Source organism: Cryptomeria japonica, chromosome 2 (genome assembly GCF_030272615.1).
Source record: "Cryptomeria japonica chromosome 2, Sugi_1.0, whole genome shotgun sequence".
Taxonomy (NCBI): Eukaryota; Viridiplantae; Streptophyta; class Pinopsida; order Cupressales; family Cupressaceae; genus Cryptomeria; species Cryptomeria japonica.
In genome coordinates this window covers 175,339,925-175,357,864 of record NC_081406.1, presented here as the reverse complement: position 1 = coordinate 175,357,864, position 17,940 = coordinate 175,339,925, and the positions used below count along the sequence as shown (strand labels likewise).

Here is a 17,940-nt window from a genome sequence, read left to right as displayed (position 1 = left end):
AATAAATAATATATTTCATATATATAAATATATATATGCCCCCATGGCGTGAGTGTTGTGGCCCCCATGGGAGTCGCAGCCCCCATGCTGTGGGTGCTGCAGCCCCAATGGGGATGCAGCCCCCATGGGTGACACACCCACAGCCTTGCCCCCTCTCAAATTTTTAAAAAATTATATATATATATATTTTTTATATAATTTTATTTTATTATTATAAACATATATATATTCCTCTTTGCTTCAAATAGAATATATATATATATATTGTTAATTTTATGATCAGACTGATAACAGTAAACAGAAAACAATAAATGAAACACACATTACACAACAGTACCCTAGGAAAACCTCCCTCTTGGAGGTGAAAAACCCAGCAACAGATCCTTAATTGTATTCACTCAGAAATCAGTATTAGATTTACAATTAGCTTCACACATGAAGCAACAAACTGAACCAAAATTATAACAGACTTATCTGAAGAGTCTACTGTAGACTATATGCAAGATCTGAAGGTGATCTACAGGTTCGCTGCCCTTGAGACTGAGTTCGCCAGACCTTAGGTGTAGTCTGCTGTCTTTGTAAGTGAATTCGCCCCAGCTGTAGATGAATTCGCAGACCTTGAAGAGCCCTAGGTGAATTCTCTGTCACAGTAGACAAGTTTGCAAGCCCTAAACAAGGTTCGCCAGCCTCATATGATGTTCGCCAATCTTCTATGATAACTCGTCAACCTTGTATGATGTCCGCCAATCCTAAACAGGAGTTCGCTGATCTTGGAGGATTATCCAAGTGAATTCGCTGACCTCAAGGCTTGAATATCTGGAGTAGATCGCTGATCAATATGCAGAAGTATTTCGCTGATTGTGAATGAATCTTGAATGATTACAAATCAACTCATATATATATATATGTATCAATGCCTCCCAATAGGCCTCAAGTCCGCCTTATTGTTTTGGCGACAAGAATAGGATCCGACCTATTACTTACAAGTTACATATAGGTCTTGCCCAATACAATTACAAGTTATATGTAGATATGTCTTGTCCAATACAATTACAAGTTACATGAGACGCCCAATTAGGGCCAGACCCAAACAAGGGTTTGTATATCAAAAATGAATCAACAATATGGCTAAGGCCAACAGGCCATTTAGCCATCAAGTGTACTAGGTCTGCCCTAGAAGGATTTAACCTAGCTACACATCAACATATATATATAAGACAAACAAACCTAAATGTATGTATGTATACATATAAATACATACATATATATATATATATATAGAGAGAGAGAGAGAGAGAGATAAACATAAACATATACTAGCATCCATGTTGGATAATGTTTTTGAGCATTCAAACATGACATGGCCCTAAGACACCACATTTCTTCCAACTAGGATACAGCCACAAAAAGTGATTCAAGTACAGAGAAGATCTTAATAGTTATCAGAATTGATTAGCCATACTTCCTTGAGGTAAGTTTGGGAAAAGTAGTTGCCTAATTAGAAACGCAAGTGTCTTATTCGATGGTAGGTTTTTACCATATGCTTTAAGGCATTTGTGCTTGTAATGCTTCAAATTTTAAGAATTATCTGGGACACTGACTTTTTGTGATTTAAGCATATCAGAAGCTACAAAGTATAGTATAAGATCAAGCTGTCACTTCAAAAAGCTACCAATGTATCCATTGGGTTTCAATTATTTAATGCTTCCACAGGAATGGCAATTTGAGTCAACTGTTTTGTAAATTCCAAAAAGCGGTTATAATATAACAATTTCAAAATGAGGAGATATGTTCCAATAAAAACATCGACTCACATTCTTCACCACTTGTGTTAACTTGTACCAAAACTTTCAAGGGCGCCCTCCCAAGACTTGCTACAGCACTATCAAGGTGATTTGCAATCTGGAAAAACAGTAAGTCACAGTTTACAAGTCATAAAACACAGAATAATATAAAAGGAAGATGAGATGCAATCAGGCATAAAAAAGGTAAATTAAAAAACTAGTTCCTCTACGATTTTCTGTTTATTTGAAGATGCACTTTATATAAAAAGCAAATGCTTAAATGTTTACCTCAGTAGACAACAAAACTGTTAGAATTAGAAATTGCATAAAACGCATTGATGTAGACACATTAAACAGAAAAATATATAAATTGTGAGTTCTATTTGAAATAGAGTAGAGTTATCCCATGCCTTCAGTAGAGGTTTGAAATCAAAAGTTGCATAAAATACGAATTGACATAGATAAAACTATGAAAGACATAAATCAGGAGTTTCATTTAAATAAAATGAAGTCGAGCCTACGCTTTGAGTACCACAATTTTCCAAGATACCTCCATCTCAAATTACATTTGTATTTTATACTGATGCCCGAAGGGAGTCCGACTTTGCTGGAATTTACAGTAAAGTGGCTTTGCAACAATTGCCTTCAAATGTATAACCTCCTTACTGCACATCTTGCATGTGACATTTTGGAAGGTTGAGACCCTAGAGCTGTTTAATCTTCTTATTGGAATCCATCTTTCTATGCCTTATGCCTTATTGTAATGTCCCCTATTTATACACTGTCAATTAAAAGCAAAATCTACGTTACTACCTTCTATTATTAACTGAGCATAGCTAACTAATTCCCTTTAACATAACTTATTAAAACCATGCCTAAACTTAAACCAATCTGACCCTATTCCCAGAAGAGGGCTTGGCTGCCTAGTGCGCTTGACACCACCTCCTTAATGTAGCCCAGATTACCGGAACTCAGTCCATTCACCCTTGGGGCCTGCAGCCCAGATTTCAAGAGGAGTTCTTTCACCCTTGCGGCTTTCTATTGAAGTGGTTTTACTCTGCCCTTCCCTAGCAGCACCCATCTCCCTTGGGGAATAGAAAATACGGAACTGATTATAGTTTGGGACAGCTTTAAGGCATTCCAATTATGTTACAGGAATTACTGATTGTTATTTCATCTTGTTATTTATTTATTAATGAACCTCTGATTTATATAATTGATTAATTTGAGTATTAGATTAATCTGTTGTCATGTTCTTGATGCATTTATTTATTTGTATTTGACGGATTTGTATCACTGTAAATCTGGTTAATACTGTCTATTTACTCTTCAGAATGCATTACTGATTTGTTCTCTTGTGTATATATACATACAATTATTCTTTCTACATATATATTATTAAATTGTTCATATCTTGAATAATATTAAATAATGATTACAGGAGTGTCTTTCTGCTAAACTTACAGTCAGCAATGAATGGTTATTAGTGTGCATACCTGGAAGTTCGAACAGGATGTCACTTTGTGCGTGATCTTTCTCCTGATATATTCTTCCTTATTCTTTTTGCCTCCATGCCTTTCCTCCTTGCAGGCCCCATGCTTTATACTGGGGCAGAGGCTCTGTCTCTTGGGAGAGACGTGGCTTATGTGGGGTCACATCTCCCCTCAAAGGTATTTCGACTTTTGACTGCCACCCCTTTGTTATTGGTAATCGGTGGCAATGATTAATTAAGTATTACTGTTAGGTAATACTAATATTAAATAAATATTATTGTTAAATGAATATTAAACATTAAATATTATCGTTGGATAAATATTAAATATTAAATATTATTTGTTAGATAAATTCATTAGTAATATATACAAGGGATGGAAATGCATTAGTAAGAGATAAGGTAACTGTGTAACATTATTTATCTAACAATATTCATATGGGGATATGACACTTATCTTGGTATGCACTCCTGATCTTACCCATGTTTCTCCAAAATTTGAGATGGTGGGATTTGGGGGCTGTGGAGATGAGTTTCCAGGATAGACAATTTCTCCAAGATTTTACAGGCAGCAGAGGGATGTGCCCATTTTCCATATCTTTTCGATTTTAGAATTAAACTATTAAACATTATTACAAATTCTCAAGGGATGAAATCCAAATAACATTAACATCCATAGCATTGAACATTCAACATTGAAAGTGAACTTGAAAATTGATTGAAATACAAAAATATGAATATAAAATATTAAAAATGAATATCTAATTCTTATATTATTAATAATTGTGAAAATAACAGTTTGAACATGTCCCTCTTCCTCCCTCCTGGTCCCCAACCCCCGCACCCCTCTCCCCCACTTATTAATTTTACAAATTTATTTTTCATTGTAATTTTTTAAACATTGTTGATCTGGGGGACATCAAGATGTTTGTAGCAGATTAAAAATGTTAAGGTGTTCCCAAGTAATCTCCACACCCACCCTCTGAAATAGGGAACACCATTAGGATGCCCAAAAAATTCATGTCTTAGGTACGTGAAATACAGAAAATTTGGAGAGACAGTTGTCAGGAAGGAGGATATCCATTCATCTTTATGCCCTCAGAAGGTCCAGGATGGTCCAAGGGTAGGCATCCCTGTGGAAATGCTACATGTTAGACATATTATGTCATGCCCCCGCATAAACAGTAATACAGTTTGCCTTTTAACAACGATCTTGTTTTAAGAGGAAGACAGTGAAGATATAAAGGCAGTGATCCTTAGTAATATTAACAGCAATCGGCATTAAGATTAGTGATCATCCTCAAGACACATTACACACCGTGGATTAAAGTATAAACACAGAGATGAGATCGAGGGACAGCAATCTAAAGTCAGCCTTGATACATAAACAAGTGTACGCAAGACAACAATAAAACGATAAGTTAAGAGCATTGATTTGTGCTTATGATAATACTTGTGTTATTAATCATTAATGAGGAGCGATTTCAATAAGCTAAAAAGAAGTGATCCAATTATAAGAGATGCCACTCTTGCGAGGGTTGTGATTATGGAGAAGACATAACCCTCCAATTACCGAATGATAATGCATTGCAATATAGATCAGTTTACTTGTTAAATGTCTTCATTTAATGAATACAAATATTCCATTTCCTATAATATATGCATAATTAGTAATGTAGTGGGCATGTATAATGACGATAAGATTCATTTAAGACCTACTACCATTAAACTATCCCATTATGGAGGAGAGATAAGGTACATAAAAGAAAGGCAAGTAGAATAAAGTCCATTTAAGTAGTGGTGACTAGAGAGAGGCAAGTAGAATAAAATCCATTCAAGTAGTGGTGCCCTGAGAGGGACCAGGAGGCCGATGATGGGTGTCATTCCGTACTCCTAGGCTTGATGGACAGGCTCAAGGCGCCTTGTATGATCCCCCAAGGTACTTCATGATGCGAGTTGGTTATTGGGAAAGATCTTAAGAGAATCCTACTCATATATTATATGAAGTATAATGGTGTTGAGTTCTTCCAATAACATTGTGGAATTACATATATTTGCTTATCTATTATGATAATGATTAGAATTCTCTTTGAAACAATGATAAAATATATGTTTATTTATCTATTGATAACTAACCTGGTTGCAGGCTCTAAATCAAGGCATTAATCCAAGCCTCATTTATGGAATTCTAGGGCAAATTAAATTCTAAGAGGGGACATTACAATTGGTATCAGAGCATCTTTCCTACCATCCTCTGAAAAGCAATGCAAACTAGCCAAAGGGCTCAAAGGGCTTTAGAAAGAGATGGAAGGAAACTTACATCCCTCAATAATCTTACACCCAACAACAACATGGGCGCACAAATGGGCAATGAATTGAGGACCCTCACTCAAGCTCTCATGGAGCAACCACCCAAATACTCCTCCAAACAATCTAAAACTGGATTAACACTAATTCTAGGTCCAACCAAAACAATGGGAGGGATACCCACTCCAACCATTATGAAAATAACAACCCAACAAGGGTATCAACCCCTAGACCTAGAAGACCCTCTTTCCTACCCAAAGAAGAAAACGTGATGGAAGATGAAGCAAACAATCAAACCATAAATAGTGTGGAAGAACTTGCAGAAGCATGCTCAAGATTGGATCCCAAAATAAAGATGTCTCTTTTAGAGATTATTGTGATGTTAAAACATGAGTTGCCCCAAACAAGAGAAGAGGGCAACCCAACAAAGACTTAAAAGAGAGGATTAGTAAGATGACTCTCTCCAAATTTGATGGATCAAGGAAGACTATGGCATGTTCTTGGGTCCAAGTAGCATAAAGTCCATTCGAGTGGTGGTGACCCAAGAGGGACCGGGAGGCAAAATGATGGGTGTCATTTTGTACTACTAGGCTTGATGGACAGGCTCAAAGCACCTTGTATGATCCCCCAAGGTACTTCATAATGCAGGTAGGTTAGTGGGAAGAATCTTAAGAGAATCCTATTCGTATATTATATTAAGTATGATGGTGTTTAGGATTCTTTCAATAACATTGTGGAATTACATAGATTTGCTCATCTATTATGATAATGATTAGAATTCTCTTTGAAACAGTGATAAAATATATGTTTATTTATCTGTTGATAACTAACCTGGTTGCAAGCTCTAAAGCTTGGCATTAATCCAGGCCTCATTTAAGAAATTCTAGGGCAAATTAAGTCCTAATAGGGGACATTACATATTAGCATTAGATATATTATACATGGAGATAGTGATTTCAAGTGACTCTCACATTAAGAGCATTGTCGAGACTTCTTTTTTGTTTGGTTGTAGTGCCCCTCCCTGATCCATCCTTGGTGATTGGATGTGTAAGATAATTATGAGTTTGTTTGCACTTTTGATATTCTCTTTAACACTAGTAGATTCCTTATGATTGCTTTGGTGATGTTGATTCTGCATTCTGGAATGATTTTTGAAGTAGGCTTATGTGCGATTCCCCTTCCATGTTTAATTGGTGATAATGCATGTCTTAGATAATATGGTTTATATTTACTACTTGTGAGGTAATATCAGGTGCTAACCCTAATTCTAGTAGTCTTGTTAGGTATGGATGATGATTTGTTCTTATGAGGCTATGCTATGATGATTAGAGTTGATATATGTATGCCATGATCTATGCTTATGTGCAATGAATTTTGATTATGCTTTTTATGCATAAGTGATAATTAGGTGATAATGTTGTCCTCATTTTTGTTTTCAAAAATGGGCTTAAGTGATTTTAAGTTATGGTAGGGGTTTTTCTCCTCAATTGCAAGTTTTATAAAGTCACTTTTAGTTGTAAAAGGAATTTTATTTTCCCTTTACTAGTCTTTTATTTAAAAACTTGTAAAGGGAGTTTTATTTCCCTATTACAAGTGTTTTAAACTTGTTGTTTGCTCTCACAAACCCGATTTTGCCTTATGGGGGGAAAAGTGAACATTTTAAACATGTAAAAAGGTGAAAGAAACCCGATTTCTTTTGTTGCATGCATTTTTAAACTTCTTGTTCTCTCCCAAGAACCCGACCAACATTCTCCTTCCTAGAGTTCGATTTCGCAAAGACTTCTAGTCCGATTTTTGTGGAGAGATCTTAGGAGGAAGGCGCTTTGGTTTCATGCCTATTTTTCATTCATCTTGAAACTCTTTTCATGCCATTTGGTGGATTCATTTGCTGGTTATAAGGTGTTAAAACAGCAACACGTGTTGTAGAAATACCACGATTTGCCTTTGGAATTTTCCACGAATCCTCTTCCTCCTTAGTCGTTTTTGCTTGTCTTGCTTAGACGTGGGGTTTGGATGAAGATTTGACCAATTCTCATGCCATTTTGATAGCCGTTTTTTGCTACATAAGGCGTTTTGGAAAAACGTGGCTAGGGTTTGAATCTCCTTGTATCTATTTAAGAGGTTCAGTGTCTCCTCTTTCAAGGATTGCTTCTTGCTTCTTGGAGGATGTTTTGATTGATCGAGGTATGATTCTTTCCTTTCTTCTTTGTTTTTTATTTCTTGTTTTTTATTGTTTAGTTTCCTTGGTCAATTTGTATATATATGTTAGTTTTGTTCTTGCCTAAAATCGGTTTTGTGAGAGATTTTCCCCTATGTTCCAAGTTTGCAAAGCAATTTGCAAGTTGCATTGTCTTTCCCCATTTTCCCTCTTTACTTGCATTCGGGATTTCATAACCCGATTGCAAGTAAGATGAAAATAATTGACCTTCCCCTTTGGTTGGAAGATTTTAACCATCTTTTGGTGAATTCCAAGTTTTTAAGTTGGAAAATACTCATCCTTTCAAAATCGGGTTTTTAAAACCGGATTACAAGTTGAAAGTTATTCCCATTTTCTTGAAAATGATCTTCCCAAAATCTTTCCATTTTTGTTCATACTTATTGCCTATATTCGTACATACCATTCCCGACATTTCCCACATGTCAAAATCTCATTTTTCACCCACTTCTTCATTTTCCTTTTTACAAGTATACTTGCATTCAGGTTTTAAAAGTCCGATTGCACATTTGTTCTTCCCCACTTGTACACTTGTAAAACATTCCCCAAGATCCGAAATTGGTCAAAAGCCAAGTTTTGAGCATCCTTATTTATTCCCTATCCTCCTTTCACAAAGTTGCGAAATGCAAAGGTTAGAGTTTTTCCCATTTGAAGAAGGAAAGATGTTAGTTGCAGCTGATCTTAATGTTGTTTTGACACTTTTAAGTCTTCATCGCAGCGTGCCAGATTGTTCTTCAATGTCAGATTTACCATCATCTTCCGTTCCAAAGAAGATGAAATACAAATATAACAAATACCAAAATGAGGTCTCCCCTTCACAAGTTTCCTCTCCTTTGGATCATATCAAGGATGCGGAAATTGGGCATGTTGACATGTCAGAATTCATCAAAAGGGTGGAGGATCCGTAGGATAGTAATATGCAGCGGTTGTTGGACAGACACATTCATCATGCATCTTCTTTTCCGGTGGCTGCCCTAGAACCTGAATTTGTTCTTGCTTGCGCTCACCATTTCAACAAGGAGACAAGAACCATTAGAAATGATGATGGGGAGGCAATAATCGGCCTTGATGCGGATACTATTGAGAAAGTCTTTAGAATACCGTCAGCACCTATGTATATGGAGATTTCCAAAGATAGTGCAGCTGAATACTATGTCAAAAGAGAGAAGGATTGCAAACGCCACATTAACAAGTGGATCCATGAGTCACGAGCCGCTTTCACAAGGTGGGCTAAGTTGTACCGTTGTGACTTCAAGTGGGAAATTGGAGACATCATTACTCTTCTCAACAGGATGTTGGGACTAGAACATTCTAATGTTTTTGAGCCCTGGATGTATCAGTTTATCATGTTCATAAGGCAGTCCCATCACATCTCATGGGGAGAAATTATCAGTGACGCTTTGTGTGAACAACTTGCAGCAGTCCCTACTACCATGACATTCTATATGAAGTCATACCTGGTGTATCTAGCAGCATCACTTAGACACTTCCCTGGTCTTTCTACCAAGGGTGATCGCTCGCTTATACTTGTGTGGGAGTACTATGATCAGCTAGCTGCCTTTGAGACCCAGCAGATTACATTTCAGAAGGGTTCAGGATGCATTCTTTGGTTATTTCATGTGTCAGTTTGACAAGACTCTAAAGAATGGAAGAGTATCAGATGAGGCATGGGAAAGAGTGAATGAATATGGTTGCTTGTTCCTTCAATTCCCAACTTTCACTTACATGAGATTTGGATGTTATAGTGGGCAGCCATACATGCTCCCTAGATACTCAACTGATAAGATTATTCTTATGGAGTTAAGAAGACAGATCATGACGGTTCATGCACATCAATCTGTCAAGCATAGGGTTGGAATGGGGATTTCTACAACTAACCCATTGAAAATTGGCTAGTACTCCCTCATCATATCCACCAAAGCCAAAGCTATGGAGACTGAGATGCAGGAGATAAAACTCAAAAGGTTTAAGTCAAGGGCAGATTTTGACTACCGAGGTATGAAGGAGAGAATCAAAAAGTCCTTCATACATGTGCATCACATAGAAGATATCTGGGTGGATCTCTGTACAGAAAATGAGGTTCTTAAGATGGATTACCGCAAGCTCACCCTTGAGCAGGTTATTGATTTGAACCTAGTAGACATTCCGCAAGGGATGATTGATGATGGGAATGTGCTTGATCCAGAGTACGTCTCACGAAGAATTGATGAAGCCCCACTTCCTTTAATCCAGTGGTCACACAAAGAATGCACTTCCATTCTTGAGAGATTTCAGCCCATCTTAGCTAACACCAACACTTGACTTAAAGGTAATGGTGTTAGGCTCATCAAGATCAAGGTTGGAAAAGAAGATGATTCTACAGGACCCCTCGAGCGTAAGTATGAGATTCAGATAGATAACAAGGTGCGTGCATCATCTTCGGGCACAAGGATCAAGTTGTGGGTTAGTCGAGCAATGGTGCTTCCTCCTGAGGAGGAGATAGTACGTGGGAAGGAAAAATCCCAACTTCACATTCATGTGATTGATCGTGATGATCCAGAAGAAGGACAACAATCAGATGATGATCCTAAGTCACTAGCTTCGGAGTCATCTCATGAGATTCCCTCCTCAGTTCCCATAGAGCTACCTCTATCTCCTCTTGACACAATAGCAGATGACTCCCCTCAGAATGTCATTCCCATTTCAGCAGTTGAGCCACCTCTTGATCATCAACAAGAGAGTTTGCTGGAAATCTTCAAGGATACTCCTGCATGTATTCATTTGTCAGAGATTGATACCTCTACTTTCAGCTTTGAGGAGTTTATGAAACAATCTTCATGCCCTTTGGTTACTGAACAAGCCATGGTTGCTATCCAGATAGATACTTACCCCAGGATGACCACGGTTGTTCAAACAGAAACTGCTTCTCCTTTGCTTTCAGCTGCTACTGAAGGAGAACTAATGGCTTTACCTCCATGGCTTAGTTCTTTCACTCCCAAGAGGAAGAAGCAAGAAATTTCTCTTGATGTCTTTGATTATCAGCAGCTTAAGCAATCCAGGCCCAAGGTTGCTAAAAGAGCCAAAACGATCTTAAGGGTAACAGTTGACAACAACAAGATGAAAGTGGCAGAAATTGTTGAGCCCCTTGTAGATAAGCCACACGAGAAAATGCAAGCTGCTGATTACAGGGTCACAAGGGTAGAATTGGGTAAGCAAACGCATGAAGTGGTCAAGCATGATGCCCAGCAATCTGTAGCTTCACTAGTACAGCGGTATGATGAGCTTCTAGCGAAGAAAGACAAGCTAGAAGAGGAGAGTAGGCAACTTGTTGCAGCTGTTCATAAAATCACAAAACTTGCTGGTGAAGCGAGTAATCCTTCAAGTTCTTCCGATTCACAAGAATCAATTCAGGGAGTTGAGAGAGCTGCTCAAAAGGTACAAGCATAGGAATCTTGGGTAGATCAACTTCATGATTTATGTGAACAAGTTTTGAGGGAGTTTTTCCAAATGATGATCAAATTGAAGACCATTAAAGAACAATTGAACCAAGTTTTCGATACTTTCAAACAAAACTTGGAAAAGATGGAAGATAGCTTGGTAATGTTGTGACGTTTTCACACATCACCCCATTGCAAATGGGGACCCCCTACTTTTTAGGCCCTCCCGGTCTTTTGGCTTGCGTTTTTGGGGTCTTTTCGCAGCAATCTCTCTGCTGTGCAAGAGTTCAAGGGTCATATTGATTAAATTTGCTTTTCGTTTGAGCGAGTTTGGTGAAGTCTAGGGCCTGTTTTGTCCTTTTTCTAGGGTTTTTGCCTTTTGTCCTAGATTTTAGGGGTTCCTGTTAGGGTTTCAGGAAAACTAAGCATACGACTAGAATCAAGACCCTTCAAGGGACCTCCCAGTAAAAATTGAGCCCAAACGGAGCAACTTTCTATTTTTAGGAAGTCCCTATTTTTTAGGGATTTTTCCGAGTCTCGGAATGTCACCATTTTGCCAAAACTCAAACTTTATATTTTTAGTAATTTCTATTTTTAGTAAGTTTCTATTTAGTAAGTCATTACTGCACCCTATCTAGGGATCTAACGCTGACACCTGGAAAGTTTCTATTTTTGGAAAGTCAGTACTGGCAGGGTCAGTCAGACAAGGCGACAAGGATCAGGCGTTCGCAGACATTTCTAATTCCGGAAAGTCAAACAACAGACAAAGATAGCCAAAAATGGGTCAAGTGCTGGAAATCCATGCCTAAAATGGAAAGCTCGGGAAAACACTTCAAAATCACAGGAAGTCAAAATATTCTACGTGTGGGAGATTAAATGAGGAAAAATCCATGAATCCCTGGCACTAGCAAAATTCCGCCCAAGTCTGAAATTGGGCGCCAAAATGGGATTCCCAAGGACAGAAGGAAAATCCATGAATCCCTGGCACTGGCAGAATTCCGCCCAAGTCTGGAATTGGGAGCCAAAATGGGATTCCCAAGGACAGAAGGAAAATCCATGAATCCTTGGCACTGGTAAAATTCCACCCAAGTCTGGAATTGGGCGCCAAAATGGGATTCCCAAGGACAGAAGGAAAATCCATGAATCCTTGGCACTCGCAAAATTTCGCCCAAGTCTGGAATTGGGCGCCAAAATGAGATTCCCAAGGAGAGGTGGAAAATCCGCGAGTCCATGGACAAAGCAAAAATGTGCCCAAGTCTAGAGTTAGGCGCTAAAATGGAGAAGCCAAGGAGAGGTGGAAAAATCCACGAGTCCATGGACAAAGCAAAATTCCGCCCAAGTCTGCAGTCAGGCGCCAAAATGAAGAAGGCAAGGACAGAGGGAAAAATCCATGAATCCCTGTCATTAGCAAAATTCCGCCCAAGCTAAAAGTTGAAATTTTGCCTAAGGCATGGAATCCAAGGAGTCAAGGAGGAATTAAAAGCAAAATTACCCTCAGGCAAATTTTTGAATTTGCTATTCTTAGACACCAGATCTCGACGAAGTATGGAAAATTTTATAGATTTGGAATCGGGATGAAATTCCCCATCCAATGAACCTGGCTCCTAAATTTTAGGAGGATCCCTAAAAAATAGGGATGTTGAAAAGAAGACATGGACAATTCACAAAACAATGAATTCCTTCCTCAGGAGGAGTTTCCACCCCGACCTTGTGGAGGGCACCAGAATGACCAGTGCACAAAGAGATGAATTCCTTCATCGGGGAAGAATTGCACCCAAGAAGAAGAAATTCCAGGAAAGGTAAAAAATTGACTAAGTGTTTGAAATTTCTTCCTTCAGGACATAGTTCTTGGAAATCATGAAAATTGGCTAAGGTATGAAGAATTTCCTTCCTCAGGGTAAGGAACAAATTTCTTTCCAAAGGAGAATTCCTCCACAACAAGAAATCACACCCAAGGATGAATTGAAGATAAAATTTCTAAGGCAAGGAAGGAATCATAGATGAACTAAACAAGAAATTTCCCCCCCAGGGAAAAAATTTGAAAATTCCATTCTTGGGCATCAAATCACATCCAAATTTCAAAAGTTTACAGATTTGGATTCGTAGGAGAATTCTCTTCCTCCTGGACTTGAAACCCTAAATTGTGCAAAATTCCTAAAAAATAGGTGGTGGAGAATTGTTGAAAATCTCCTCCAGAGCAAGGAGAGTTCGAGAAACTTCAAGAAAAATTCTTCATGGATCAAATTCTTCTCTCCTGAAGTTTTCTCTCTCCAAGGTTTTCTCGCCAAGTGGCAGCCAAGTCAACGGGCATTGAATTAATGAAGCATCTCTTTGCATGCAACCGTCACATTTATGGCATTATGACATATTCCTTTTGCACGCAGCCGTCACATTCAGAAGATGATGGTGCATTTATGGCATCACAGGCGATTTTTGCATGAGGGCACATTTAATGTGCTAGTGGGCACTATTTTAGGCTCTTTTAAATTAATTGTACATGGGCATAATGGGTTATTAATTGCCGATTCCCACCTTGTTGCACCTTGAGTGGGGAATCTTTAGGGCAAACCCTAATTAGGATTTTGCATGTAATCATGGCTTGAGGCCTATATAAGGGGGTGACCCCCTCATTTGTAAGGGGGGAGCTTTGTATGAAATTGTTGCGATAAGTTTTGAGATAATAACAATGAAACATTGTTCTCTGATGGTGTCCACTTAAGTTATTTTTTTTAAAGCTTGCATGGTTTCACCTTCCTCACTTAGAGTAGAAGTAGTATAGTGCTTTGATTTCAATGGAGAATGTAATGGTGTTTGATGAATTTCCATGGTTCATACTTTTTGCATCTTGCTGATTGTAAGTTGCAGTGTAAAGTTAGCCTGAACCCCCTAAATTTGTGCTAAGTTCGATTGTAGATGGTCGTTTGGATTGCGCCGTTTTTGGGTATTCAAATGTACTTTCTCGATTTGAAAATCCTCTAGCATCCCCAGAAGATTGCACCGGTTCTTGCAGAGTTGTAGTTGATCTTGGCGAAGCAGAGCTTGGTTTATTTGGAATTTGTCCACCAGAGCACTATTCATTGTTATCATTGCTCTTAGGAGTAGATTTAGATCCTTCTAAACCCTTTCCCTTTTACTTTCAGTTCATTTTAGTCCCTTCGAAGCAACAACATCGCAGAATTGCCATATCTGATGATGGAGTTCCAGCCAAAACAAAGAAGTGAAAGAATGATGCAAACGTAAGGCCCCTTGGATTACCAGCAAACACATCAGCCAACTGAGTCACGTCCGTAGCATAAAGGAACCTTGGAGTCGATTGTTTGAACTTTTTGCAATCTTAGCATGCAATCGTACTTTGATCAAGAGAGAGTGAAGTGACCATTAGGCAACTTTATTCTGTGTTCGACGTTGTCATAAAAAACATGTCAACAGGTAACTTGGCTCAAAATCCCTCAACAAAAATTGAGTGTTCTTCTAGAACATCAAGTTATTCCTTCGAGGGTTGTGTATCTAGAATACCAGGAGCTCTTGGAGAACAAAGCCCTTGTTCTCAAGTCACTTGTTGAAGACATTGATGATACCATGAAACTGCGATTGGAAGTATTTCAAGATATTGTTTCTCGTTGTGAGAAAGCTTCTTGCAATATCATGGATCACAATGGGTAGTTATTATCAAAAGAAAGGGTTCTCTCAGATCTACAGTTGAAGATTCATCATGAGTGGAAGAGTGAATCATTTTCAATTACATCTATTCAAGCCTTGGTTGCCTATCAAGTCTCCTTGCAGGAAATTCAATCTTCCTTTGAGAAGAATAATGCCACAATCTTTCGTTGTAGCGATGTTATTGTGAAAACCATGATCGTGGCAAAGAATACCCATGAACCGAATCTTGATGAGTTGCAAATGATTATCCAGAAGTTCAAAGGATTCATGTCTTCACATGCTACAACCTAAGTGTTTTTCAACACTTGGTTGCATTTTTCAGAATTGTAATCTCTTAGTTGTAGTTTCTCTTTTGATATGTTTACCTGTAAAAACATTTTGTAAATTGCAAGTCAAGTCATGTTGCCCCCACATTTGGCATACCTTTTAAATTTGAACATCAAATCAGTCTCAGTGTCGAGAAAAGGTCCAATGGGTGTTCATGCGTAAGTAATGAGCGTGTTGTCCAAGGTCATTACTAGTCAAAATATGAAAACTGGAAGAATTTTGAGAATTACCACAAATTGAGGGAAATCAGTTGATAGTCAGGATCTAAGCGTCATTTTGTATCAAGTGGCCAACTTTCACTTGAACCCAGTTCATACTTTGTCATATTTTAAACTTTCAATTTTTGGTGTATGTTGCCTCAAAATGATTAAAATATCTCATCCTAGGCTTTGTCATGAGGTGTAAACAATTGTGTGGACCTATTTCCCTACCGCTGACGCATGTTTCAAATTTCAGGACCTAACTCCCTACCATTTGAAATGTATGTCATTTTTCTCCAGCCAAAGCAATAAATTTAAAATATTTAAATTATTTTAACATGTTGGGTCATTTGCGATAAAAAGTTGTCTAAAAACGTCAGTTGCATTCCTCCTTTATTCCCCTTCGTGATTAATGGTTTCCGAGGTCAAAATCATAGTCTTTGAAGAAGAAGGTTAGAGATGCTCATTTTTTGAGCATTCTTAACCTCATTTCTTAACCGTTTGCCAAAATGGTTAGAAATGCTCAGTTTTTTAGCATTCTTAACCCATATTTCTAACCTCTCACAAAAAGGTTAGGAATGCTCCAAAACTAAGCATCTCTAACCTCATTTCTTAACCTTGTGGGCCCCACTTTGTCAAGAAGGTTAGAAATGCTCCATTCTGGAGCATTCTTAACCTCCTTCATAAGAGTTTTAAAAAAAATGCTTATGAACAGGTTATGGACATTCATCAAAGCATGCAAGGGATAGATGAGGTTATTCAGATGTTGTATTTGCAAACTGCTCTGGAAGACATGAATGCACGTCATGGAAGCTCAGACACGACATGTGAATCGTTTGATAGAATTCCTTAAAGAAACGTGGTCTCATTTAATGCAATGATCGCAAGATATGCAGAAAAACCAATCACAGTATTCAACAAAGCGTAGAGGATAGAGGAACTTTGTCAACCACGGTGTTGCAGCTGCTTTGGTAGACTTGTACGCAGAACGTGGAGTACACACAAGGCAAGTGAACTGTTTGATAGAATGTTTCAAAGAGATGCCATCTCATGTAATGAAACGATTACAGTGAATGTGCTAAAAATGGGTTTTGCAAGGAAGATCTTGAACCCTTTTAACTCTATAAGCTTTGTTTGTGCTCTATGGTTATGCATTTGGAAGGGGAACACCTTCATTTTTCTATTCGAATAGAATCTTTTATTATAGAACTCACCAAGTATATTACCCAGCAGTGGTGGATGGTAAAGGCACCAGTCAAAGGTGACTCAGTTGATCTTGTTGAAAAACCCATTGAATAACCACCAATTAATGAATCAATGAAAGTTGCCCGAGTGAAAGCATGAGCAGCAGGAAAGACAGTGATAGGGGAGGTGGTAAAGTAAAGGCAACGGAGCGATAGGTAGCAAAGAAATAAGCAGAGGTAGGAGCAGGACGAGGTCGACGTTGATCGAGAAAGAGTTTCCCCCGCAATAACAAAGAGGATTAAAGCTATCACCTCATGCAGGATCGAGCGATGACCAATTTAATATCTTCTGGTTCCATAAGCAAACGTGGCATAGGCTGTAGGAGAGGCATAGCACCAGGCAGGGGAAAATAGAAGCGAGCAATTGGAGTGGGAGGTGTGTCTCAATGAGATATCATTGCATGCAATGCAAATGTGGAAAGCTCAGACACGGCATGTGAATTGCTTGATTGAATGCCTCGCAAAAATGTGGTCTCATGGAATGCGATGATCTCAGGATATACACAGAATGGGTTTGCTGAAAGGGCCTTAGAGATGTTCAAGCAAATGCAATGTGCGGGTTTAAATCCAAACTCCACAACCTTTATCAGCATTATGCCAGCTTGTGCTAAAATGGGAGCTCTGGTATAGGGCATGGACATCTATTTAGATGTTCAGAAAATTTGATAGAGCGCATCAAAGAAAATAAGCCTCATATGATACAATGATTGCTCGTTGTGCACAAGGGGGGTCATATAACGTATGATAGTAGTGATGCCACCGGAGGAAATAATGAGGTAGCTGGGAATAATAACCAACTGCTCCATTGTGATACGGACTCGACTTAGATCTATCCTATAGCGAAATTTACACTTTACAGATCAGATCTATGTTAGTGTCGTGCTTCGTGCGTAGTCCCCGTTAGTCTACCCCTTCCTTCTCTCCAAAGCGGATGATCTGATCCATCCGAAGAGAGAACGTCATCACATAAGACATGATCTCATCAACTCAGGCGAGCGACACCTCTCCTCCGTGCCGAGCTACAATGTATTTAATAACAACGCCCCAGAGAGATGACATCTATCAAAGCATAAAATGATAGAAGAATTCAGTCAAATGTTGTAGTTGCTACTGCTCTGGTAGACGTGAACTGCAAATCATGGGGGCATAGCCTGTCATGAGATGTTTGACAGAATGCCGCAAATGCAAATACCAAAGCATAGACAATGTCGTGATGCGTTGGGCAAATGCAAATCTAGAAGCAAAGATAAGGCAAGTTAACCGTTTGACAGGATCTTTCAATGTACCAAAGCTAC

General features: G+C 38.5%; 1 protein-coding gene across 1 annotated transcript in view; it reads right to left on the bottom strand.

Moving 5' to 3' along the window:
• The window catches only part of LOC131049969 (uncharacterized), a 74,732-nt gene that overhangs the window by 15,739 nt on the left and 41,053 nt on the right, over positions 1-17,940 (bottom strand). Inside the window, exon 6 of the mRNA XM_057984085.1 lies at positions 1,815-1,902. Coding sequence (XP_057840068.1) covers positions 1,815-1,902 — 88 coding nt within the window. The remainder of the gene's footprint in view (positions 1-1,814; positions 1,903-17,940) is intronic.